The sequence below is a fragment of the Neofelis nebulosa genome, chromosome 15 (genome assembly GCF_028018385.1).
Source record: "Neofelis nebulosa isolate mNeoNeb1 chromosome 15, mNeoNeb1.pri, whole genome shotgun sequence".
In the NCBI taxonomy this organism is placed as follows: Eukaryota; Metazoa; Chordata; class Mammalia; order Carnivora; family Felidae; genus Neofelis; species Neofelis nebulosa.
Genome location: NC_080796.1, coordinates 46617514 through 46642363, shown reverse-complemented (window position 1 = coordinate 46642363; position 24850 = coordinate 46617514). Strand labels below are relative to the sequence as shown.

The window sequence follows — 24850 nt, the reverse complement described above, 5'->3', positions numbered from 1 at the left end:
TTAATAAATATAATGCTATAATCATATAAACAAGAATAAATATAAATAAAATAAATTATCATTATTTGTTTTCAATAAAATGTCTTATAATAAAATTCTAAGATGAAAGTACCTAATAAAAAGAGTGACATTATTATTTTACATTTTTACAAATCCTTTCAATGTTTGGCTTGACAGGAGACAGCTTTATTCTCATAGCTGCTTCTGTAGTCCATCTACTATAATATTTTGGTTGAAGCATTTACAAAATATCCACCCCGACACAGATATGTAGTTAGAAGAGAGAGGTATTTTAATAGCCTTTTCAGAGAATTGTGGATATTCTTCTTTTTTTTTTTAGTGTTTATTTATTTTTGAGAGAGAGAGAGAGAGAGAGAGAGAGAGAGAGAGAGAGTAGGCAGGGGAGGGGCAGAGAGAGAGGGAGACACAGAACCCAAAGCAGGCTCCAGGCTCTGAGCTGTCAGCACAGAGCCTGATGCGGGGCTCGAACCCACGAACCTTGAGATCATGACCTGAGCCAAAGTGGGCTGCTCAACCGACTGAGCCACCCAGGCGCCGCAAATTGTGGATATTCTTCTTGGGCACTATATTAAAACTGACCGAAAGAGAGTTTTTTAAGGTTAGCTACCATGTGGAATTTGAAACCATATAATGAAGTTTCCATAGCCTGTTACATTGAAATCCAATGGCTTATGTCCCACTTTGAATGGATCTTTTGCCCATGCATGATTTTGTAGCACTACGTATTGGGCATTTGGAAAATATTGGAATTCTGATTTATGCAGATCTTCCAAATGTTAACACACTTCACAAATACAGTGATTTTTATTTTTTATTTTATTGTATTTTTTAAAGGTTTATTTATTTTTGAGAGAGAGACAGAGAGAGAGCATGAGCAGGGGAGGGTCAAAGAAACGGGGTGGAGGGGGGAACAGAGGATCTGAAGCAGGCTCTGTGCTGACAGCAGCCAGCCGGATGCGGAGCTCGAACTTACGAACCATGAGATCATGACCTGAGCCGAAGTCAGACGCTTAACTGACTGAGCTACCCAAACGCCCCCTATACAATGATTTTTAAAAATCACTTTCTTTAATATCACTGCCGAGCTCACCAGAAAAATCTACCTGTTTGGGAAGCTCTCGCACTCACAAAGGCAGACGCAAATTTTGTAAGATTTGAACTTTCATCTGAAAGCTTGAATTTTATAATTGACAACAAATACACTGAGCTGTTTTCTTTTTTTTTTTAATTTTTTTTTCCAACGTTTTTAATTTATTTTTGGGACAGAGAGAGACAGAGCATGAACGGGGGAGGGGTAGAGAGAGAGGGAGACACAGAGTCGGAAACAGGCTCCAGGCTCCGAGCCATCAGCCCAGAGCCGGACGCGGGGCTCGAACTCACGGACTGCGAGATCGTGATCTGGCCGAAGTCGGACGCTTAACCGACTGCGCCACCCAGGCGCCCCTGAGCTGTTTTCTTTGAAGCGACAGGCTCTTTTTTTTTTTTTTTTTTGAGACAATATCTACCAATATTCCAGTTCAACTCACCATAGGTTTTCAGTTAGTTGTTCTCTCGAGTGAAAATGACTCGCCAGGGAAAAAGCAGTTAGCACATTCCATTCCACTTTGGCATACAGCTGATGAGCCCGCTGTATGCTCACCAGGTTTAATACAATACAATGAACACTTTCTCTTGTTTCCTCTGACTCTCCCCCCAGTGAACGTATGGTGGGGGAGAACACAATGACCACTGGTACAGTTCGGTGCCACTGCCCAATTCCTGCTTTGGCATCAGCAGTTTTCCCCACCTTTGCCTTTGCACCATTAGCACAAATGGCCAATGTGATGACAAAGGCAAGGGATGTACCCCCAAGAGTCAGCAGACCACACTTTGAGAAGCACTACCATGGTCAAGCACAGGGTGGCCTGTGATGGGGAAAGAGATGTCTTATAGGGCCCGGCATCACCTCCCCCTCTTGCTTTGATGGTGAGAATGAACTTCACTCCCACCCCCACTGCTACCCCCAGTTTGGTTTCCTACCTCTGCCCCAGTGTGAAAGGGGTGTGGTGGGCACCCATGGAAACCCAGCCTTGGGGTTTTAGAGAGGTTATTTCATCCTGGCTGGGGTCTTTTATTCTTATTTTTTTAATGTTTATTTTTGAGAGAAAGATGGAGAGTGAGCAGGGGAGGGGCAGGGAGAGAGGGAGACACAGAACTCGAAGGGGGCTCCAGGCTCTGAACTGTCAGCACAGAGCCCCACGCGGGGCTCAGACTCACAAACCGCAAAATCATGACCTGAGCTGAAGTCAGATGCTTAACTGACTGAGCCACCCAGGCGCCCCCTGCCTGGGGTCTTAAAGGAACTTCACTGGAACCTCTGATCAGGAAAGGCCCCTTCCTGGTCAAGTCCTCCCCAAGATTCCCGCGACACAGTGATGGTGTGGGGGCAGGGCTGGAGTCTGCAGAAGGGGGTTTGGAGCCGAATGGAGAAGGGAGGGCGAAGCTGGCAGGCACCTAGGTGTTCACCAGGCATCGAGGCGGGGCCTTTGTCTGTGTTGGCGCCTCTTCCCCTGACGTTCCTGGCCCCAGACTGGACATGGGGTGAGGAGGTGGTCATAGTTCAGGGTGACCTCTGAGAGGCTAAGTTTACCATCAACAAAGGCCCAGCTGTCCAGCTGTTGTTTCTATGTATGTCCGAGCACATTGTTGGAGGGGAGAGCAGTTTATCACCTATGTCAAGGTCAGTAAGTGGCTGTGGCTGCTTCTCCCAGGGGAAGGGTGTCCAGACACTTTGGGGTGCCAAGAACTTGAACAAGATGGCTTCCCAGCCAGCTCTTAACCTGCTCCCTTAGCCACGAGCACTCCAACCTTATTGGAGTGTTCCCAACCAGGGAACAAGCGAGGATTCTCCAGAGCCACGAAGGACTGTCTTTGGGCAGAAGGCTTCTCTCTGTGTTGTCCATTTGTCCATTCATTTATTCAGTGTTCATTTATCGAACACCTATTATGTGCCAGGCACTGTGCTGGGCGCTGAGGATACAAAAATGAGTAAGACATAGTATCAGCATTCAAGTTTGTCCAGAATATGTGTAATATGTGACTTCAACATCATGGGTTAGGTGCAGGGAACGAGGGACGCCCAGGGTCTATGGAGCCTGGACGAGGGCTCCTAATGCAGTTAGGGGTGGTCAGGGTAGACTGCCTGGAGGAGTCAGCGTGCTGCTGAGATTTGGAGGAGGGTAGGTGCAGTAGGTCTGCGGTGGGGTGGGAGAGAAAGGCCTTCTTTCGGAGAGGCCTCTGCTGCTCCAAGAGTTTTGAGCAGCTCCGTGTGGCCGGAGCTAAGGGAGTGTGGAAGCCAGGGAAGCTTCAAGAGTGAGATCCTAGATGGCATGTAACTTGACCACAGGGTTTGCATTTCATCCTGAGGCCACTGATGGGGGAAACGGGAAGGGCCATGAGTGTAGCCTTGTTTCAAGAAGATGGTTCGGGCAGTGCGGGGAGCCCGGAGAGGCTGCCTCAAGCTGCACAAAGGCAATGGCCCAAGATGGCAGAGGCAGGTCGGAGACCCTGAGCAGCGAGCAGGACAGAACTCGGTGCTCAACCGATGGTGGAACTGGGGGGAGAAGAGGAGCAGTGGGTGACCCTGGGATTTGGGGTTGGGCTGAGTGGTGGTGGCTGTGCCATTTTCTGTGACGTGAAGAACAGAAGGAGGGGTGGGACGTGGGGTTCAGGTTGGGACCCGGGTGCGAGGAGGGGCTTGCAGACGGCCGAGCGAGCATGGTGAACAGGCAGTTGTGCACCCCGGTCTGATGCTGGGGTGGCCCTGGCACAAGACACAGATTTGGCACCAGGAAAGGACAGCAGGATGAGATTCTGTCCCCACTGACTCACCGTCCCCTCTTAGCCCTAGGACTAAGTTCAGCCCTCTGACAAAGAAGAAAATAATGTCTTCTGCAGCATGGGAAGAAGGAATAGAGGGAAAGCAGTGAGAGAGGACCAGCACACAGGAAACTTGTGTCCAGGAGCCCAAGACTGGCTCTGCCAGGCCCAGGCCGTGGTGGGGGTAGGATCCGAGGCTTATTACGGTATCCCCAGTGCCTGGGACCCAGGGGCCTCCATCATGAATAGACGAATGATGAATAGACGGCAGCTGTGTGGGACCTCTAGAGTCCTCTGGGTCTGGAGCATGGTGGGGACTAGGGCAAAGGCAGGAGGCAGGGCAGGGCAATTCTGGGCCATGCCTTGTGTGAAGGGCTCTGCTGAGGGGTGGCACAGGTTGGAGTCGAGCCATTGACCCAGAGGGTTGTGTCTGCCCAGAGTGGGTGCCTTTGCTAATCCGTATAACTATAGTAGTTCTTAAAAGTATGGTCTCTAGACCAGCAGTATCAGCATCACCCAAGAACTTGTTAGAAATGCTAATTTCCAGGCTCTACCCAAGACCCGCTGACTCAGAAACTCTGGGGGTGGGGCCCGGAATCTGCGTCTTACCAAGCCTGCAGGGGAATCTGATGCACTGTAAAAGTTGAAAACCACGGGGCTAGCAGAGGCCCGCTGACACCCGCTTAGTCGGAGCCCCATCACCTGCCCCCGTCCCCAGACAACTTTCTCAGCAGGGAGGGAAACGATACACCTGGAAGAGAAGTGAAGCAATGCCTAGAACCAAGGCAGCTGCACTAACAGGAAGTCCCGTGCGGGAGAGGTACCTAGAACCTGGGAAGGCCTCCGGGAGGAGGTGGCTCCCAGCAGGGACTCCACCAACTGAGTGAAAGCAGAAGGGAGCAAGGTTTCTGCTTTGGAAGGCTGCGAGCCCAAAGGTGCAGAGGCGGAAACCCATGGAATGCGGGCTCGGAGGCAGGAATGGACTCACGTGGCCAGGATGGAGGTGCGGGCAAGCTGGGAATCGGGGGGCAGGACAGGCCCAGCTGGAGACGGTGCTGAGGGCTAATGGGGGGGGGGGTGGACAGGGGGAGGGGGAGGCAGAATTGGGAGAGAGACACAGTGAGCTGGCTTCCCGGTTCCAGCCTCGCTGACTGCTCACATGCCAGTGTGAAAAGAATTTGTTTCTCGAGTGGGGTCCACCCCTGCTTTGCTAGCTCGCTCTCCGCCTCTGTCCCCCACTTCCCCTCCCAACCCCACAGAGTCAGCCCCAAACTCCACCTGCCTATTATGGGATTTCTGGAGCAGCAGCCCGTTTTTCAGGGACCTGTCAAGGCCAGGGCCGGCCCCAGGCTCTTGGGTGGAAGGCTTAGCTGGCAACATACCCGAGGTCTGGGGTGGGAATGGGCGTGGCCTTTTGTCCCCCTCCTCCATCGCAGCCCTGGGCTGATAGGAGAACTGAGCAGAGGGGCTGAGGAGGACTCAGGGTGGCAATGCTGAGCTGGAAGAGAAGGGTGCTGAAGGGAGGACACAGTAGGTTTGGGCAGGGGTGTGGGAGGCAGTCAGAGGTGTGGGAAGGTGGTGGGGTAGGTGCAGAGCTGTGGAGGAGAGGGCGAGAGGAACACCAGTCGTTGAGCTGGAGGTCAGCCCCCTCTCTGCTCAGTGCTGGAGGCTGCTGGGCCTCTCCCAGCGAGGCCTCTCCCCAGCTTCCGCTCGCCCAACTGTGCTGCTCCCATGCCTGGCCCCAGGCAGGCCTTCCTGGAGCGGAGGGAAGGAAAGAGCCTCCTCCTTACGGTTTCACAGCACTGGAAATAGTGGCTAATGCCATCTGTTGCTGCACAGCCAGACCGCTTACAATTAGGTAGAGAGAGAAGAGGGAATCAAAGCTTCATTTAACGGTTTTGAACGTTACGATGAATTCTATGGGGCTTTGGGGGCCCCAAGCCTGGTTCATTCCAAATTCCTGGTAGAAGCCATCACGCTGGCTGAGTATAAGCATGGCTCCTAACTTATTAAGCACTTACCCTGCCAGATGGCAGGGTTAGGCCTGGGTAAGGAGCAAAGAGAGGTCTCAGCTCTGCCTCTTCCTTGCTGTGGGACCTTGGGTGATTTGCTTAACCATTCTGAGTCCCCAGTTTCCTCATGGCTAAAACGGAGTTAATAATAGTACCTACCTCCGAATGTTACCTTGAACCTTCAATGAGAATATACTGAGAGCTAACATTTGTGGGGCATTTGCTTTGTGCCAGACATTTGCAAAGCCCTCCAGACCCGTTACCTCATTGAGGCCTCCCAGCAACCCTCTGCGGTAGGCGCTATTATTATCCCATTTTACAGATAATGACATAGAGGCTGGGAAGGGCAAAATGGCTTAAGTCATACTAATGAGCGTTACTAGGGAGTTGTGTGTGGGTTCCCTGTACTAGGCTATGTCTCTAATGCCACAGGCCTTGATGGTGAGGTTAATGTGTGGCAGAAAATTGAGGGGTGATTACTCTTATGATTCTTTGTTCCTTCTGCTCTGGCGCCTTCTCAGCCCCCAGCCTTGCATTCTCTAAGAACTCAGCCACCGGAAACCCAGCCCTGGCTTAAGATGGGGTGGGTGGAGGAGGCGGGGAGGGGGCTAGCTGTCACCTCAGTGACGGTTGAGCAGTGTGGGGGAGGGCATGCGGGGGCAGGGCTGCCTGGAAGGCAGAGGCGCTGAGCCTTGTCACTTGCTAATTTGGGCTCCTAGCTTCCCAGACAATGCCAGGGCAGTCGGGCTGACAGGTGTCGCCACTGAGGGGATGGGGCCCTGACTCCACAACCCACGGCCTTACAAGGCTTAGCTCCGCTGGCCAGACACTTCCTTCCTCGCCCTGTGTCCTCCCAAGCCCTGGGACGTTGGGAGCCCATGGGACCAGAGGCTGGAATCCCCTCCTGGTCTTCTCCTGTCACCTCACCTACCCCCAACTGCTCCCTCTTCTTGGGTTGGCCCCTTTCTCCCTAGATCTGGCGAGTCCTGACTCCCATTCCCTCTCCTCCAGCAACTGTTTTCTTTTCCATTGAACTTGGACCTCTTGGGAGATCTGAGAGGGCACGGACCACATGGGCCCAGCTTCTGGTCAAGGCTACCTCAGACTGTCCCTGAACTTTATTTATTTATTTTATTTTTTAATATTTATTTATTTCTGAGACAGAGACAGAGCATGAGCAGGGGAGGGACAGAGAGAGAGGGGGACACAGAATCAGAAGCAGGCTCCAGGCTCTGAGCTGTCAGCACAGAGCCCGACCTGGGGCTTGAACTCACAAACCGTGAGATCATGACCTGAGCCGAAGTCGGTCGCTCAACCGACTGAGCCACCCAGGCGCCCCTGTCCCTGAACTTTAAAAAGAGGCTAAGCGAAGGCCATCAGCTTCACCCTAGGGAAGCGGAGTCCCCGTGGAAGCCAAGCTCACCCTTAGGTCACTGTGCACCGTAAAGTCAGTTTCCGAATGAGGAAGCCGAGGTTCAGAGAGGACACTGCAGCTGGGTCTGTCGCAGTGACCCTACAGGGGGTTCCAGTCTAAAAGGCCTGCAGCGGCATTATGTGAATGTCGGGGTGGGAGGGCCAAGGCTAGACTCACCGGCTCAGTATAGAAGCTGGACAAAGTACGTGAACAAGATCAGGCTGAGCATGTCTCACAAAACTGGTCACAGGGGCGCCTGGGTGGCGCAGTCGGTTAAGCGTCCGACTTCAGCCAGGTCACGATCTCGCGGTCCGTGAGTTCGAGCCCCGCGTCGGGCTCTGGGCTGATGGCTCGGAGCCTGGAGCCTATTTCCGATTCTGTGTCTCCCTCTCTCTCTGCCCCTCCCCCGTTCATGCTCTGTCTCTCTCTGTCCCAAAAATAAATAAAAACGTTGAAAAAAAAAAATTAAAAAAAAAAAAAAAAAAAAACTGGTCACAGAATGGATCACAGGAGGGCAAGGGCTACCTCTGGAGACCAAATGAGAGAACAGAGAGCAAGAAGATGAAGGTCCTGGCAGGTTAGGGCTGGGGCCTCCAGGTGCGGCCAGATGGTGGGTTCTTCAGCTCACATGGACCTCCGAGCGGCCAGGAGAAGGCCTGAAATGAAGGCCAGGCCTGGCTGTAGAAGCCACATACCTGCCCAATGTGAGTTGAGGGCACTTACGGGCCTCTGGCGAATGTTAGGGTCAAGGGTGGGGCCAGGGTTATATTAGAGTTAAAAGGAGGGATGGTGGGATGAGGACTGGGGTATACTCAAGGGGACAGACATGCTTTAAGTGCAACGTGACAGGAGCACTGGGCTGGCCGTTAGGAGACCTGGCCCGCTCACCATGTGACCCCTTCTCTCTGGGCCTCTGTTTCCTCAAGGGCACAGTGATTGCACTGGACAATCTTCCTGCTCTGACATCCTGTGAACTTCTGAGCAAGTTCAGAGCTGACCTCTGAGAAGACCAGGCCCTTATGGGCTGGCCAGGAATGTGTGAGGGTCTGTTCCAGGCTGTCATGCCCAGATGACACTGGACCTGGGCTTATTCTTCTCACGGAGCCCCTCATCCCCCCAAGCCCACGGCTTTTCTGGCATGCCCCAAGCACATGCCCTGAACCATGAAGTCCTGGGGCCCAGGAAGGCATTACAGAGTATATTAGTTTCTTATTGTTGCTATCACAAATTGCCACAGCTTTAGTGATTCAAAATAACACAAGTTTATTGTCTTATACTTCTGGAGGGCAGAAGTTCAAAATCAGTCTCGCTGATCTAACAGAGAAGGTGTCAGCCAGCCTGCTTCCCTCTTGAGGCTTGGAGGTGAGAATCTGTTTCCTTGACTTTTCCAGCGGTTAGAGGCTGCCTGCATTCCTTGACTCATGGTCATGTCTTTCGTCTTCAAAGCCAGCAGCATAGTCTCTTCTTTTTTGATCTTTCTTCCTTCTTCAGGTGTCCTACTACTGAGCCTGATCCTAATGCCTCAGTCTAATAAGGACCCATGTGATTAGATTGGGCCCACGTGGATAATCCAGGATAATTCTCCATCTTCAACTCTTTAATTTTACCAGATTTGCAAAGTACTTTTTGCCATATAAGGTGAAAGATTCACATCTTTTTCATTAGTACATGGGCAACTTTGAGGGGCCACCATTCAGCCTACCATGGGGAGTTCTGCCTGGGGCTCCCGTGGGGCCAGGAGGACTGTTTCTTTCTCTGTGTTTGAGGAAGGTCCTCCCTACCAGGTGAGTGTCTGTGTCAGACATGGCCTCAGAGCTCCTAGGATGGCTGCTTCTGCTCCACAGGCAGAATGGCAGGTGGGCGACCTGGCCCCTGGGCAGATATACACTGAGAAGGGGGTGACCGTTCATGAGGGTGACAATAAGCAAGGAGGGCAGGAGAAAGGCTGCAGAGGCACATTGGCAGGGGCAGAAGGTGGGACCCAGGGCCTATGCCATCCAGCACTGGCCCCTCAGCTGGGTGTGGGCAGCTCCTAGCCAGAGATCGCCAGCCTTGCAGGCGGGCTCTGGAGGCAGAGGCCTCCGGAGTGGTCCACACACAAAGGAAGACTGGGACAGGTGCCAGGACAATAGAGCATAACAGTCCCATTTTTGAAGGCCACCTGTGAACACACAGCAGGAAAGAGGCCCTAGAGAAGCTGACAGGTTGGGGTGGACCTGAGGGCGGAGAGCTGGACCACATGGCGTGGAGGAATGGTGTCGAAGCATTCAGGATGCTGGGGTCCGGGATGTGGTATCCCGGCCCCACTCTGTCTCACAGGGACTGAGGATGATAACACCCCAGAGTCCATGATTCATCGTGGTCCCTGAAGACCCTCTTTTGTTCTTCCATTCGTCAATCTGTTTTCTTTGTTTTTCCTTCCCAAAAAGCAGAATAATCCATGCAGATAATTCATTTTTGGGGGTGTGTCTTAAGTTCTTGTAAGAAAGTTCTTGGATAGGGGCGTGCCTGGGTAGCTCAGTCGGTTAAGCGACCAACTTCGGCTAAGGTCATGATCTCACAGTTTGTGAGTTCGATCCGCACGTCGGGCTCTGTGCTGACAGTTCAGAACCTGGAGCCTGCTTCAGATTCTGTGTCTCCCTCGCTCTCTGTCCCTCCCCTGCTCACATTCTGTCTGTCTGTCTCTTTCTCAAAAATAAACATTTTTTTTTAATGTACAAAAAAAAAAAAAAGAAAGAGAAAGTTCTTGGATAATTTACAAACATAATAAGCCAATGCAATAAACTCCAGTAGACTCATCCCAGCCTTCAAATCACTTCTCTGACCTCCAGCTGCTCCTTGGCTGATACCTGCCCTTATTTTCCATTCTAGCCCCTCCACTCAGAGTCCCATGCCCCCAACCCCTATGACTTTCTAGACCCTGTCCCTTCTCTCTTGGTAGCATTCCAGCATGGGGACTTTCCCAATTGACCTGACCAGAGCTGAATTAGAGCAGCCTCTGTTGGGCACCAGAATGGCAATGTCCAGAGGGCGGAGCCTTTCACCCCTCTGTAGACTCTGTGGGTGTGTCTCCTTAGGATACTCCTGTTCACCAGCTCTCTCCCCCACCAAACATGGAGCATGGTAGAGCTCCCTAACTTCCTGCCACGTGTGAGGCTCTCGCTGGCCTGCAAGAGGGGTCAGTATCCTGCTTGTCCTGTCCCGGCCTGGGATCCTAGCCCAGGAGATGACCGACAATAATAGCCACAGGATTAACATAGTAGGCATTGTCTTTCTCTGACTATAGGGTGGGTATTATGTGTTCATCAACTGTCCTAAAAATACCCAGTAAACAGGTGCAACCTCTATGGCACCAGCCCCCTGGACTCTGGAGACAGAGGGTAAGGCAGGGGAGAAGGTGAGTGAGTCTGAGTTCCAGGCATGGGTTGAGGGGAGCCATTTGGAACCCAGGAAAACTGGATTCCTGGAAACCCGCTTGGAGAGGGGTGCAGAGCATCTGCGGACCCTCAGACTTCCATATGCTGGAAGCGCGGGCCCCGCTGCTCCTGCCACCTCAGCTCAGTCCCAGGAACGCTCATTGGATTCCGCCTGCCACGCTGTTTACGTCACCCCTTACATCACCCCCAAGCCCAGGCATCCTCCTCGGGCACGTGTACCAGAGCCACACAAGAGCCCCCAAATCCAGTCTTTAGCCCTCTTAGGCTTTTGGAGCATGGGCTCCAGAAGTGTGATCTCCACATTTCCCTGTGAGAGATGTAGGTCAGCGAGACAGTTCCCCTCCCCCACCCCTGCTCATCCCCCCCCCCCCCCCAGGCCTCCTGGCACCCTGCCCCCCACCAGAGCCCCTTGCTCTGCTATAGTCTCCTCGCTGCTCAGTGCCTCATCTAGTCTGGCCACTCATTCTCTCCCTTCTTCGGCTTGCGTCCCCCTAGGTGGGTGCTGGTTTTACTCAGCTGGTCACCTCTGTGTGCGCAGGATCTGGGTGCACTCCTGAGCCTGTACATGCGTGTCTTCAGCGTGTGCCTGATGTGTGCGCTGCGGCGTGTGTCTGCTCTGTGAGGGGTGTGTGTGTGGTGGGAGGGGGTGGGAGGAGGGGCAGCGTGTCTGTTCTATTTTTACTGGCCAGTTGCTGTCGCTCATAGTTTTCATAGCCTCCCCTCTGCTCTGCCCCTCACAGTCTGCGGTCCACAGCGAGACACGGGCCAGCCCAGCTCACAGAGACCGAACGAGGTAAGTGTCTGCAGCCCTGAACTTTGGATCGACGTCGAGCCCAGAGAGAAAAACTGGGGCTTGAATTTCAGGAGACACCCAGGGCCTGGGGATGGAGGGAGACATGTCTTGCTTGTGCAACTGGGTTGGCTGGTGGAACGGCCCCCAAATGCTCCCACAGGGTTTCATCCTGTGCAATGACATCTCTCCTGTAAAACTGTGATTGGAGGTAAAATCCCCCCTGCCCATTTTAAGGCTAGAGCCAAGAGCAGAATTTCCCACAAGGTTGCTCAAGGGGTCCCAGGGCAGAGCCTAGCGGATTCTGTTTCACACCAGGCCGTCCAGCGGGCCCCAGGAGGGAGAGGGCACCGAGGGGAAGGGGGTGGCATTGGGAATCAGGGAACAGGGGTGGCAAAGCTGCATTTGGAGGTTTAGGAGGAGCCTGGTGAGCAATACAAGTAGGCAATGCCTGCAGCAGAAAAGAAAGAAGGTACTCCGGTGTGTGGAGCTCTGGGCGAGCCTGGAACACGGGACCCCAGCCTCTGCTGACTGAGGAAACCATCTTGTCTCTTTGTTCTTTGTCTTTGAGGGACATGCTCAGTTCCCTTTGCCCACCTGTCTGTAGAGTAGGGCAAGAAGAGGTGAGGGCAGACTGCCAACACTGCTTGGCGAGGGCCCCACCCCTGTCCACTGCTCCTGGCTCTGAGGAGTGGAAGTAGTTGGGGGTAGGGGGGCTCTAGAAGGGAAGGCCAATGGTGACAGCATTTGGGATTGGGGCATGAGAGTCTGAACGCATAACAGAGGGCTCCTTCTATTTGGATCCGTGGCTGGGGGTGGGGTGAGGGCTAAAGGCACCACCAGCCACCGGGTTTGGGAGACTGTCCCACAGCTGTCTTGAGATTAGGCTTTCCTGTTAAGAGCTCAAGATGGGGGTGTGGGAGTAACGATGCTTGCTAATAGTCAAAGAGGACTGGGGTGCCCTTGAACTGGGGTCCAAGGTCAGGGAATGGGGAGCAGAGGGAAGCACATGAGCCTAACCAGAAACTTGTGTCCCTGATGATCAGGCGTGCAAAGGGATCGGTCCCGTCCCTAAAGACACACACAATCACTTATACGCTTAGACTTACACAGACGCTCACACACTCAGCCTCATAGTCTAGTTGATATTCCTGTCCCACCCCACGGGGCCTCAGGGAAAGGGAAGCTCAGCTCCGAGTCAACCCCTGGCCATCTTTTGCTCCCTCCCTCCTTCCAGCGGTGGATTTTCTAATTATCTCCTTGCTTGCTACTTGTGGGGGTGAAGGAATGCTGGCTCTCCAGCCTCACATTTGCTGCTGCTATCTGCATCCTGACTCTGCTTATCAGGTTTCTGCTTGTCTCCCGTAGGACCTGTCAAGGGGTCCCGTCTGGTGGGTATCAGAGCACAGGCTGGGGACCCCTTGGCCTGGCATTCGTCAATGGGGCAAGCTGGGCAGCAGGGGGGGAGAGGGGGCAGACCCTGGAGCTTGGCAGGGGGCCCGGACTGGCCTGGGCAAGTAAGGCCCCATGCTGGTGACAGTGGGGCTGTCTGAGGGAGGTGTGAACATGGCCAGATGCCCACCAAGGGTGAGCCACATCCCTACTCAGCTGAGACCTGGTGCCCTCTGCAGACTGGCATTATGGGAGGCAATGATGATGGATGGACAGACCTGGAGGTGTTTCTTTACCAGCTAGTGTTTCTTTTTGGACTTCCTCGGGAGTCTTCAGAGGAGAGGAGCCCTCAGAATAAACAGCTGGTGATAAAATCTAATTTCAGCCAAATATCTCTGGAATTTATGGATTGGCTCCTACCTCTCCCTCTGTGCCCCAGGGTGACAGCTGAGACTCTGGGGTCACACTCCCTTTCCCCCTCCTCCACCCTAGGCCTCACCCTCCCCAGGCAGCAGGGGCAGAGGTGGGGGGCCCAGAGGGCTTTCTGACAGGGTGGGGAGTTTCAGGACAGGTGGCCAAGTCCCACTCGTGGGGTGGGGGAGGGGGCTTCGTGGGCACAAAGGGAAAGGAGAGAATTAAGGCAGAGCCAGAAGGTGGCTCTGGAATGAAGTTACTGGTAGCTACTTTCCAAGTGTCCTTTAGATTTTGCCCTGCCCCCTACCAAACCAGGTTCTTGGACCAGATTCGAACTCCCGATCCTGTGCTCCACGGCCCCCGATGCACACACGCCGGTTTCCTCCTCACTTCACAACCCAGCTCGGGATTCCTGTCCTGCCTTGCACACCTGCTCCCACCCAAGTTGCCCTTCTTTCCCCGATGTTTTGCACAATCCCCACCCTCTACTGGAATGCTCTTTGTCCAGGCCCAGGCAAGATGGTGAGTCAGGTCTGGCTTTGGAGTATCCCCCTCGTGTAGCCTTGAGGACCCCCTTCTTGGCCTGGGTCCCCCAACTGTTGGGACTGAAGGGAGCCCCAGGATAGCCCAGTCAAGGAGCTTCAAACTGTGCTGCACAGTCAGAGGTCCTCAAGAAGGCCTTGGGGCTCCTACGTAACCCGCTTCAACCTGGGCCGTTTACTCTTATTGATTACATTTGTGTCCCTTCCAAGTAAAATTTGGTTTGAACGAAGGCTTTAAAGGCTTTTTTAAGTGGACAATTTATCTAACCTCGATTTCTGCAGAGGGGAAAACTGGCCTGGAGAGGGTCAGGATAAAGAACAGAGTAGAACACAGGATCTGCCCTGCCTCCTGGCTTGACCCCCTCCAGGGCCCCCTCGCCGCCCTACCCCAGGGGTGCAGGTTGCACTGCCCTCTATGGGAGTAGCATGCCCGGGCCCAATTACATTGCACAATGGCAACAGCGCCCTCTGGAGTTGTGCTCTATGGCGGCTACCTGTATTCCGTCTTCACTCGGTGCCACTCATCTTTCAGACTCTTCCCCTCTCTGAGAACTTCATGCCCACGCTCATCCACAGGACAGACTCTCAACTCAGCACGTTGTTTAGGGCCCCGTGACCTCACTCTTCAAACAGAGTTCCATGGATTCCATTCTGTTCCCCACAGGGGTTGGTAAACTTTTTCTGGAAAGGGCTTGATAATAAGTATGTTAGGCTCTGCAGGTCACAAAACTTTCTGTTGCATATTCTTTATTTTCCAACCCTTTAAGCAAAAAGAGTTTGGGGGCCAGATTTGGCCTGTGGACTGTAATTTGCCGATCCCCGCCCTACATGACCGGCCAACAGAGCCACTTTGGGTTCTGATATCGCTTCTTTGCTCTTCTAAGACTTCTCTCTCTTGTGAGTGAATGAGTAAGTGGACGAGTGAATGAATGAACGAATGAATGAATGAATGAATGAAATAAAGAATAAATGGACAAGTATTCATCCTATTCTGACCTGTTGGAATCCATTATGTCTGGTTTCTTCTTCCTGTTGTCGGACACTCCCAGGCTGGGCTGCTGACACAGCCCCAAGGCTCAGCTGGGTTGGGAGGCAGCAGTCGTAACTTTCCCACACTGATGATTGCTTTGTGCCCGTAGGTGCTGCCCCCCCACCGCCACCACCATGCCTGAAGTGTAAGTAGCCCCGCCCCCACTGAGACTCCGGGAAAGCAAGGCCCATTGCTACAGATTTCAGCCCCATAGTTGAGGCGCCATCTGTCCAACCCCTGAAGCAGTTCCCCAGGAGATCAGATTCTAAAGCAGAACCAGTCCTGAGTGCCTGGGTCCCCAGTGTTACTGTGCATCGTCCTAGCCTTTGAGCAGAACTCATGCTCCAGGTTGCTTAGGGGAGAGCTTTGAGGCCTGTTTCAGAGTTTGTCTCTGCACCGATCAGATGAATTGCATGTGCCAGGCCATGATTTGACGTTGGCCCAACAGATGAACAAAGCATTGGAAATTTGCCCACAAAGCCAGAGACAGAAGGTTTCACGTTGCTGGAACCCTGTGTTGAGGCTTCCCTGAACTTCCACCCCTCCTCCCTGGCTTACAATGACTAGTATCTCCCCGCGAGAACCTCCAGTAGCCCAGGGAGCCATTGGATTTTTATTCCGTTCTGCTGGTCCCCTTGCCTGATGCCTGATTTCCTTCCGGTGTGTGATTGTCACCACACCACCCCTGTCCAAGCTTGTCTACATGGCTCTGCTGTTGCATATGTAATATGAATGGTTCACGCTCTGTCTTCTGTTCTCTCCTGTCCTTCCTGTGGTGGATGCCTGAAGTGAGGTAAGTGAGATTTGGGGTATCTTTGTTTTGGTTAGGTCTTGAGACTGGTAAAGGTGGCATAAGCAGTGTGTGTGGCAGGGGGCGGGGGGCGGGGCGGGTGGCCAGTGGCTAAGAAAGTCCCCGGAGAATAGAAATCTTGGGTGAAGATTCTGGGCAGCGGCTTCTTTGGGCCCAGGGTGGTGCCCCGGTGCACAATCTCCCTGGAAGGTCGTCCTGGGGCTAGCTAGGGCCACGGCACAGCTGGGGGTGATTCCGCACCCATTCCTTGCTGTGCACCCTCGCCGAGCACGGAGCAAGTTCTTCCTCACTTGTTCTGCTCACTTGTCCAGCCCTGGGGGACCATCTTGTTTTTTGCAGAGCTGGTCCTATGCAAAGCCATATTTGAAGAGTAACAAGGCATCATCATTGGGCTATTCTACCCCTGCCCGGTGACCAAACATTGAGGGAGGAGCACAGAGATGTCCTTCCACTCCCCTCAGGTCTTAGGTAACTCTGGAACAATCCGGATTTATCAGGCTGCTGAGAACACAGCCTGTGTATTCAGCCCTGGGTTAGGAACTTCAGGGATAGGGCTGTGGACTCTGAACTGGCAAGGGTGGGAATTAGCAGCACCGATGGAGGGGGCATTTGGCACAGAGATTCTCAATGAGATTCTCAGTACACCATTTTTCAATAGCCATATGAATTTCTTTTTTTCTTTTTAATGTTTATTTATTTATTTTAAGAGAGAGAGAGCAAGAGCAGGGGAAGGGCAGAGAAAGAGGGAGAGAGAGAGAATCCCAAGCAGGCTCTGCGTTGTGAGGGCAGAGCCTGATACGGGGTTCCATCTCCCGAACAGCGAGAGCATGACTTGAGCTGTAATCAAGCATCAGACACTTAACTGACTGAGCCACCCCGGCGCCCCACCATATGCATGTCTAAGTTTTGCTGAGGCTCGTATTAAAGTGACTCACCACTGACTGATGATGCAACGAGGTGTCCCATAAGCTCACCAAACAGCGGGGGAACGATATTGCCACAAAACGTTTCCACGAGTACATTACAGTGTCTAAACCGTGAGTGGTAGTGACTATAGCCACGGGCCGTTTCTCCCACGAGCACACCAATGTGAGACGCAGCCCAAACCTCGCTTGAGAAGGTGAAGGGACAAACAGAACTGCTCTCGACAGTCGGATTAGAAGTCACACATTCCACGCACAAAATGCAAGGTCATTTTTCTCCCATTTTCTCCCGCAAATCCTGCTCACTTCTACTTTACACGCTAGCCTAACAAACCAGAGCTACGCTCTCCCGGCCCACAGCGCAGTATAGTCTACGCTGCTCGCTGGTAACAATGAGGAGAATCGACAACCTGTGGTCAAGAAGAGATACAAATGCTCAGGAGGCCTCAAGCCTCATCAGTTAGGAACTGCACAGCCCGCCTCACCTTCGCCTCCCCCGAGGGGAACGCTGCCGTAGAGCTAAGACTTGTGAGAACATGTCCAGTTGGCAGGAATATATCAAGGATTTTTTTAATAAGAAAATAAGGTTTTAAAAAAAAAATTGTTTTAACGTTTATTTATTTTTGAGACAGAGAGACAGAGCATGAACGGGGGAGGGGCAGAGAGAGAGGGAGACACAGAATCTGAAACAGGCTCCAGGCTCTGAGCTGTCTGCACAGAGCCTGACGTGGGGCTCGAATTCATGGACCGTGAGATCATGACTTGAGCCAAAGTCGGACGCTTAACCGACTGAGCCACCCGGGCGCCCCAAGAAAACGAGGTTTTTTACCTGAGGAAGATGAATACGGCTGATGTTGACATTAAAAAAGCTGTGATGGCTAAAAAGATATACTTCTTCACGTATGAAATTCACAGCTTGTTCCTCTGACATAACAGATCATCAAGGTGTTGGTACATTATTATGTAGAGCACTAACAGGTGCCTCTCTTTCGTAACTTCCAAAGGATTTGCACGTCCACAATGTCATTCTGTCTGTAATAACTCTGTGGACCGAGGAAGGTGGGTGTCAGCATCCTTATTTACAGACGAGGAAGGAGGTGCCCACAGAGGTCATGTGACCCACGTAGGCTCCCACCAGCGTTAGAACCAGGATTGAAAGCGGGGGCTTCAGCCTCTAAGTCAAGGTAGCTGACTACAGCATTCTCTGAATTTGAGGGGCTCAGTCACAGAGGTGAGGGACCTGTTAAGGGACCCTATGGCGAGGATTCTGGGTAATGATGGTGAACCTGGCTGGCACGCACGCATCCTGGCCTAGACCACATTTCCGGTTTTGCAGCCTCTACCTCACCACCTGTCTCTCCCCTTCTCACCCTCAGAGAAAGCCCAAGATCACTGCCTCCCGCAAACTGTTGCTGAAGGTGAGGCTTCGTGCTGGCTCTGGGGGACATCCAGTGGGAGACGGAGGAAGGCATGTGGTGCAGACTCTGTGGGGGTGTGGAGGGTCGTGGGGAGTGAAGAGGAAGGAGGCCAAAGTGAGGGTGATGAGGGGGCAGAGGGGACTCAGCCACTGCCTGAGACTGGTGGTCAGTGAGAGGGAACCTGAATCTATGGAGTCCTGGCACCTGCCCAGATTCCTGAGAGGAGGCAGTGACCAGCTTCAGGGTGGCAATCCCCTGGTGGCAGGCAGAGGGCCTTGCTTTATTTTGGCAAGAGTTTCTGTCTTTGGAGCTCTGTGGCCCAGAACAGACCAGAAGTGGGTAAGAGGGAGACTGAGGGAAAAACAAGTTCTGGGGTCCAAGAAATGCTGCGTGCAGTCTCTCAGTGCTTGCTCTCACATGGTCCTGACTGCAGCCAGCCCACACACCTGCACACCCCGTGGGACTATCTTGTTCATACTCTCCCAGGGCTGCCTGGGCTGCGCCCTGACCAGTATGAGAACACGTTGCTTGTAGAGTCAGAGGCAAGAGCAGAGCCTTCCCCTCTGGCCCTGATGCTGGGGGCTGGGGGGGGGGGGGGGCGGAGGGAGAGGATGTGGGGAATCCGACGGCCCCAGGCCCTGGGGTCAGGAGGCTCTGTCCCATCTAGAGCCTGATGCTGGCCAAGGCCAAGGAGTGCTGGGAGCAGGAGCACGAGGAGCGGGAGGCTGAGAAGGCACGCTACCTGGCCGAGCGCATCCCCACGCTGCAGACCCGTGGCCTGTCCCTCAGTGCTCTGCAGGTGAGTCTGCACGGCTGACCCCAGGGCCCAGCTGGCAGGAGCCTGAGCTAACACTGGCTCCAAGCTCGGTTCATTTACAAGTGGCTCTTCCCTTACAAGGTCTCATGTCATCTCATAGACCCCTGGGAGGTGGTGCTGGTAGATCCCATGTCACAAGTGCAGGAAGGGAGACTCAGAGCGGGGAGGAGCAGCTTTTTGGGTGGGGCCAGGCCAGGGCTGGGGCCCCACATCAGACCAGTGCCAGGGCCTGGAAGGTGTGCAGTGGGGTGGGAGTGGGGGGGATCTTGGGAGGCCCCATTTCTCCCCTTCTCCTGCAAACAGGTTTTTAATGCTTGTAAAACACTGATACCTGTTTACATGCCGGTGGCTGCAGAGAAAAGAGACTGGAAGGAAATATACCAAAATGTCACCAATGGTCATCTTCTACTGGTGACGTCACTCGTTATTTTTAAAAATTTTTTAAATGTTTGTTTTTGAGGGGGTGGGGAGAGAGAGAGAGAGAGCGAGAGAGCAGGGGAAGGGCAGAGAGAGAGAGAGAGAGACACAGAATCTGAAGCAGGCCCCAGGCTCTGACCTGTCAGTGCAGAGTCCAACACGGGGCTCGAACCCACAAACCACAAGATCATGACCTGGGCCAAAATCAGACATTTAATCGACTGAGCCACCCAGGCACCCCACTCGTTATTTTTATTATGTTCTTTTTGTTTAACACATAGTTTTCAAATTTTCTTAATTGTATTAACTGATTTTTATAAGAAAACTTTTTAAAGAAAACAGTTACATTCAGAAAGGAAAACAAAGGGCTTACACACTGAGCTATCAGAAGCCATGAACCTCAGAGAAAAGGGGATGGTCAGGTCCTTTCCAGAATGTAAATCTTGCAAAGGCGCTGGGCATGGAGGCAGAAAAGAAAGGCTGGGGTCCCCAAAGCTCCTGTCCCCTCTTTTCTCTTTGTGCTTGATTAACCTTTCTTCCTCCAGGACCTCTGCCGGGACCTGCACGCCAAGGTGGAGGTGGTGGATGAGGAGAGATATGACATTGAGGCCAAATGCCTCCACAACACCAGGGAGGTGAGCCTGTAGGAGGAGAGGGCAGGCTGGGTGCGTGGTGGGGCGATGTCCAATGTCCGGGGCAGGTGGGGGAGCAATGGTGCTGCAGCCGTGGACTAGGTAGGTCCCCCTTCTCCTGCAGGGTCTGGGAAGTGGCCACTTGGGAAGCTCTGGTCTCTCCACTCCAGCCCCTAGGACTGGAGATGGGCAGAGAGGATAATCACACAGATGAAAAGCACAAACTTCCTCCCAACCGGCCACACGGGCTCCTCAGCCTAAGAGGAGCTGCCCTCTTTGTTCACCCACACAAACAATCATATGCTTGTTAATAACATCTTCCCTTTGTGAATAGCTTTCATGTGCATTGCACCCTTTGATCCTCCCTACGCCCCCCCCCCCCCGTGGATGAAGTAGGTGCTATTATCTGCACGTTACAAAGAGGGACGCTGAGGTTCAGAGAGGCTGAGAAATTTGGTCCAGGTCACACAGTGGTGATTGTGGGACCAGGTCTGGTCGCTGCTCCCCCGCCCCCACGCCCACCCACTGCAGTGCCCTGTGCTCCCTCGGTGTGGGGCGTGGGAGCATTAGCTCAGTCCAGACCCTGCTCCAGTGTGATGGGGCAGAACTCAGAAGGGCAGGACTCCTGATGCTGTAGTGAGCTGCTCCCGGGTGCTTGTTCAAACAGGGAGGAGGGGACGTAGTGGGATGGGACACCACTTTGTTTCTTCCTACTTCTCCCATCAGGAATGATGGTTTGTGGCATCACTAATCTTCCCAGAATTCCCTCTAGAGATAGCACCCTGGAGTGGAGTTCATCCACCCCACTGGACCAAGGCTGTGCCCTCAATGAACTGCTTTGAAGGCTCACTGGGAGGGGCTACTTAGAAGCAGAAATGGGGCCACAGGAATAGGAGGCAGCAGCCCCCCCCCTCCCCGAAACAGGGCTTCCAAACCAGACTTGTGCTGAGTTTGGTGGGACTGCCCTATCTATTCACCCTACCCTGACAGAGAGGGCTAATGCGCTTTATCTGTCCATTTACTCTTTCATTCATTCGTCAACAAACACATTGTGGCTATTTGCAAAGTGATGAGTGGGTCTGAGTGTCCCAGAGGGTCTGGCCTGGAAGCTGGAGAATTTGGGGGGTGGTTTTGGCTGGAACTGTCGAAGTTCAGGACCTTCCTGAGGTCCTCAGGAAGGGTGCCCTGGGGGTGCACGCAGTCTCTCCAGTGAACCCTCGCTTCTTCTCACCTGCAGATTAAGGACCTGAAGCTGAAGGTACTGGACCTCCGTGGGAAATTCAAGCGTCCACCACTGCGTCGGGTCCGGGTCTCAGCTGATGCCATGCTCCGGGCCCTACTGGGCTCCAAGCACAAGGTGTCTATGGATCTGCGGGCCAACCTGAAGTCAGTGAAGAAGGAAGACACAGAGAAGGTGAGGAGCCCTCTTCTCAGAACCTTTCACTCCCTGTGCCATCAGCCTTTACCAGTCACTCCATCACATAGACTCAGGCAGGAGCTCCTGTTGGAGGCCAGGCAGCCTGTTAGAACATTCTAGAACCCTCTGGGAGACCAGTGATGAAGTCTTATTCTGTTTTGGAAGAAAGAAGACTTGCTCCCTTCCCTCAGGCTGCTCTCAATCTGAAGAGGAAACTGGGACATGAAGAAAGCCAGACCAAGCAATAAAGTAAAAACTCTACCCAGTGTGAAGAGAATGTGGAGTTAGGATGACAAGGGAGACAGTGACCTCTGTCGCTACTGGGGAAAAAGACAGCAGATCATTGTGGTCATAGGACCCATGAGCACAGAAATTAGAAAACTGAGTTCAATCACTCATTCAGGAACAAATCACTCAAAGCTGATTGAGCTCAATATATGTGCCCAGAATCAATGGGCTCTAGAAGGAACACGGATGAAAGACATGGTCTCTGGCCCTAGAAGCTTCATAAAGAGAAGAGATGGCCAGGCAATATGCTGATAAAATGGGACATGAGCCAATTTATGAGAAGGTAGGTTAGAAGGGGTGGCCTTGAGCTGCCTTGAGCGCCAGACCAGGAAGTTGGTGTAGGTCTGGAGGCAATGTTGGGCCGTGAGTTCACTGGGGTGGGAACTAGCCCCAATCATCCAGAACTTCCAGCTGACACAGCCTCCTCCTTCCTGTGGAGCTTGATATGTGTCTGTCTCTGAATGTGTCCTTGGACCTCACCAGCTGGGTAGGGCCGTCAGCATTTCCTCTTCTTGAAGAGACTGACTTTCTTTCCTTCTTTTTTTTAATGTTTCAATGTGTTTATTTATTTTGGGAGACAGAGCATGCATGCACATGTGTGAGCAGGGGAGGGGCAGAGAGAGAGGGAGAGAATCCCAAGCAGGCTCCACACGGGGGCTCCCACATGGGGCTCGATCCCATGAACCGTGACATGACCTGAGCCGAAATCAAGAATCAGGCGCTTAACCAACTGAGTCACCCAGGGGCCCCGAGGAGTCTGACTTTCTTTCCTTTTCTTTTTTTTTTTTTTAAATGTTTATTTATTTTTGAGAGAGACAGAGACAGAGAGCAATCAGGGCGGGGCCAGAGAGAGAGGGAGACACAGAATCCGAAACAGGCTCCAGCTGTCGGCACAGAGCCCGACACCGGGCTCGAACTCACAGACTGCGAGAACATGACCTGAGCCGAAGTTGGACACTTAACCCACTGAGCCAGCCAAGCGCCCCTGGAGTCTGACTTTCTAGCACCTAGTTTCTTTTATGTCTGGAGGGCCTGGCTGCCCTCTGGCCTGCTAAGTCTCTGATGTGTGTGTGGCCTGCCCACAGGAGAGGCCCGTGGAGGTGGGCGACTGGAGGAAGAACGTGGAAGCCATGTCTGGGATGGAAGGCCGGAAGAAGATGTTTGATGCCGCCAAGTCTCCCACCTCACAGTAGAGGTACCTAGAGACCAGCTCCCTTCTTCTTGGGCCCACCAGAATCTAACAGATAACAGGGGCTCCAGAACGATGGCTGGTGGGTTGGGCCCAGTGTGGTACATCGAGGAGAGTCAGCTCTGCTCAAATCAGCCCTGGCTCTAGCAACCTAAGGTCTTGGGCACATCATTTCTGCTTTGGGGCGTTGTTTGTTACCCTCATCTATAAAACTGGAGGCTGTAGCAGATCAGTGTTCTCCAAGCGTTGTCCTCAGACCAGTGGTATCAGTACCACCTGCTAATGATCTGGCCCCACCCCTGAGCCATTGAATCAGCAACTCTGGGGTGGGCCAGCCCTGTGGGTATTCTCCTGCAAGACCTTGAGAGCCACTGGGTGAGACGATCCCTGGGGGCCCCCAGCTCTGACTTGCTGAACATCTAAGCTTTTTAAAATACCTCCTGGCAAAGTACCCCAAATCACAGTCTCTGGTTCCAGGGGGGATTCTATTCAGAGAAGACGAGCCCCCCCCCCCCCCCCTTCTCTGAGGAAGTTGCTGGAGAAAGCAGCAAAGTTAGGCCTCATAAAATCCCCATGGGAATGCCAAGGGGATGTGCAGTAGGGCAGAGGTCTGCTAAATAGCCCTGGCAGGGCAGGCTTTCCAGAGCTCTGAGCTCCCTGAGGAAGTGATGGGCAAGGGTTAGTAGATACAGGAGAAGGGCGTGTCAGAAGGCTGATGTGCAAGTAAGAGCCCAGAAGCAGAAATTAACCAGTGGTGGAGGAGGAGGTGGGGAGGAGCAGTGATTGGGCTTCAGAAAGGAGAGGGGAGGGAGCTTGGGCCCTGGGCTGCCAAGCTGAGGCTTCATAGGCGCCCCTCTGGATGGTGGTCCAGCCCCGGGTGTGCTAGGGGTGAGAAGTTCCAGAACTGTATCTCCTGCGGGTAAATCTGTAAAATGGCTTCTGCCTCTTTGTCCCTACAGGCCGGCTTGCTGCACTGTGCTCTGAGCTTCCGCTTCTCCCTCCTACCTCCAGCCTGCCTCACCCGCCTCTCTGCATCCCACCCTGCATTTCGGAACATCCCATCCTGCTCCCACCTCTCCCCTCCAGCCTGAGTGCCCTCCTCTGGAAGTGGGATTAAACAGACACCCAAGAGGACAAACACACCAGTGTCTGAAGAGTTCACCCTAGCAGGGTATAGACCCTGGCCAGCCGTGGTACAGCCAAGCTGAGGAGGAAGAGGTGTGAGAGCATCTTCCCTCTGGCCCCGTGCTGCATCCCACCACTACTTCTATGACATGTAGGGTGCCCCCAGGCATCACAGCTTCTCCATTAAAAACCAGGGTTCTGGTCATTTCTGTAGCTCTGGCTGTGAGTGCTCAGAAGAAAAGGAAAGACAGGGAGTCTGAAGAGATGGCTGTTCTGGGCTCGAGGCATGAGCTCAGGGTCCGAATGGAGGTCTAAGGAGTTGGCGGCTGCCTGCTAAGGTCCCTCTGGGACCCCTTCTGCGCAGCCCCAGTGACATCAAACAGCACCCCGTCACCATCCAGGACACTCCGATTACCCAGGCCCTAGCCTCTGGAATAGCCCCAGCCCCGCCTAATGACTCCAGCCAGCAGAATGGGCTTCTGCATTCAAAGCCCCTTGCCCTGCTTGATTTCACAGTTCCCTTTCTCTGAAAACCTGCATTATCTCTCCCTGGAAGCTGCTGGATATTCCTGAGTATTCTGGGCTGAGAGGTCAGGGTGCTTTCAACCCCTTACCTGGTCCTACAGGCCTGGGCAAGAGTTACTCAGCGCCCTGGCCCAGGCAGGAGGGACAACTCACAGTTCTAAGTCTGGCCACTAGGTGGCTCCTTCCCCATCGCCATCCCTGGGGCTGCCCTTTACATCTGATCCCTGCTCCCTCCACCTTCATCCACTTTCCTCCCAGTTTCTCTTCACACTCCTGGACTGGTCATATCCTCCATATCCAGTTGCCTCGGGGTGGGCCGACCAGTGGTCTGCCCTCTAGGTGAGGTCCTTTCTCCATTCCACTGATATCTGGACCCAA

The 24850-nt window shown here is 53.3% G+C and overlaps 1 protein-coding gene across 1 annotated transcript; it reads left to right on the top strand.

Moving 5' to 3' along the window:
* The first annotated feature begins 11476 nt into the window (after nucleotides 1-11476).
* TNNI1 (troponin I1, slow skeletal type) lies at nucleotides 11477-24160 on the top strand. The gene is made up of 8 exons (XM_058700490.1): nucleotides 11477-11535; nucleotides 15020-15059; nucleotides 18021-18062; nucleotides 18730-18861; nucleotides 19842-19931; nucleotides 21166-21342; nucleotides 22719-22828; nucleotides 23782-24160. Exons 4-7 carry the CDS (start codon nucleotides 18736-18738, stop codon nucleotides 22824-22826), a joined length of 501 nt encoding a protein of 166 aa, XP_058556473.1. The 5' UTR covers nucleotides 11477-11535; nucleotides 15020-15059; nucleotides 18021-18062; nucleotides 18730-18735; the 3' UTR covers nucleotides 22827-22828; nucleotides 23782-24160.
* Nucleotides 24161-24850: the final 690 nt, after the last annotated feature.

What these genes read in the sequence shown, in the direction of transcription:
- TNNI1 (XM_058700490.1), top strand. Translation starts at nt 18,736, where the DNA reads ATGCTGGCCAAGGCCAAGGAGTGCTGGGAGCAGGAGCACGAGGAGCGG. An exon ending in TGTCCCTCAGTGCTCTGCAG is followed by an intron (nt 18,862 to 19,841) that starts GTGAGTCTGCAC and finishes TTCTTCCTCCAG; the next exon opens with GACCTCTGCCGGGACCTGCA. An exon ending in GCCTCCACAACACCAGGGAG is followed by an intron (nt 19,932 to 21,165) that starts GTGAGCCTGTAG and finishes TCTCACCTGCAG; the next exon opens with ATTAAGGACCTGAAGCTGAA.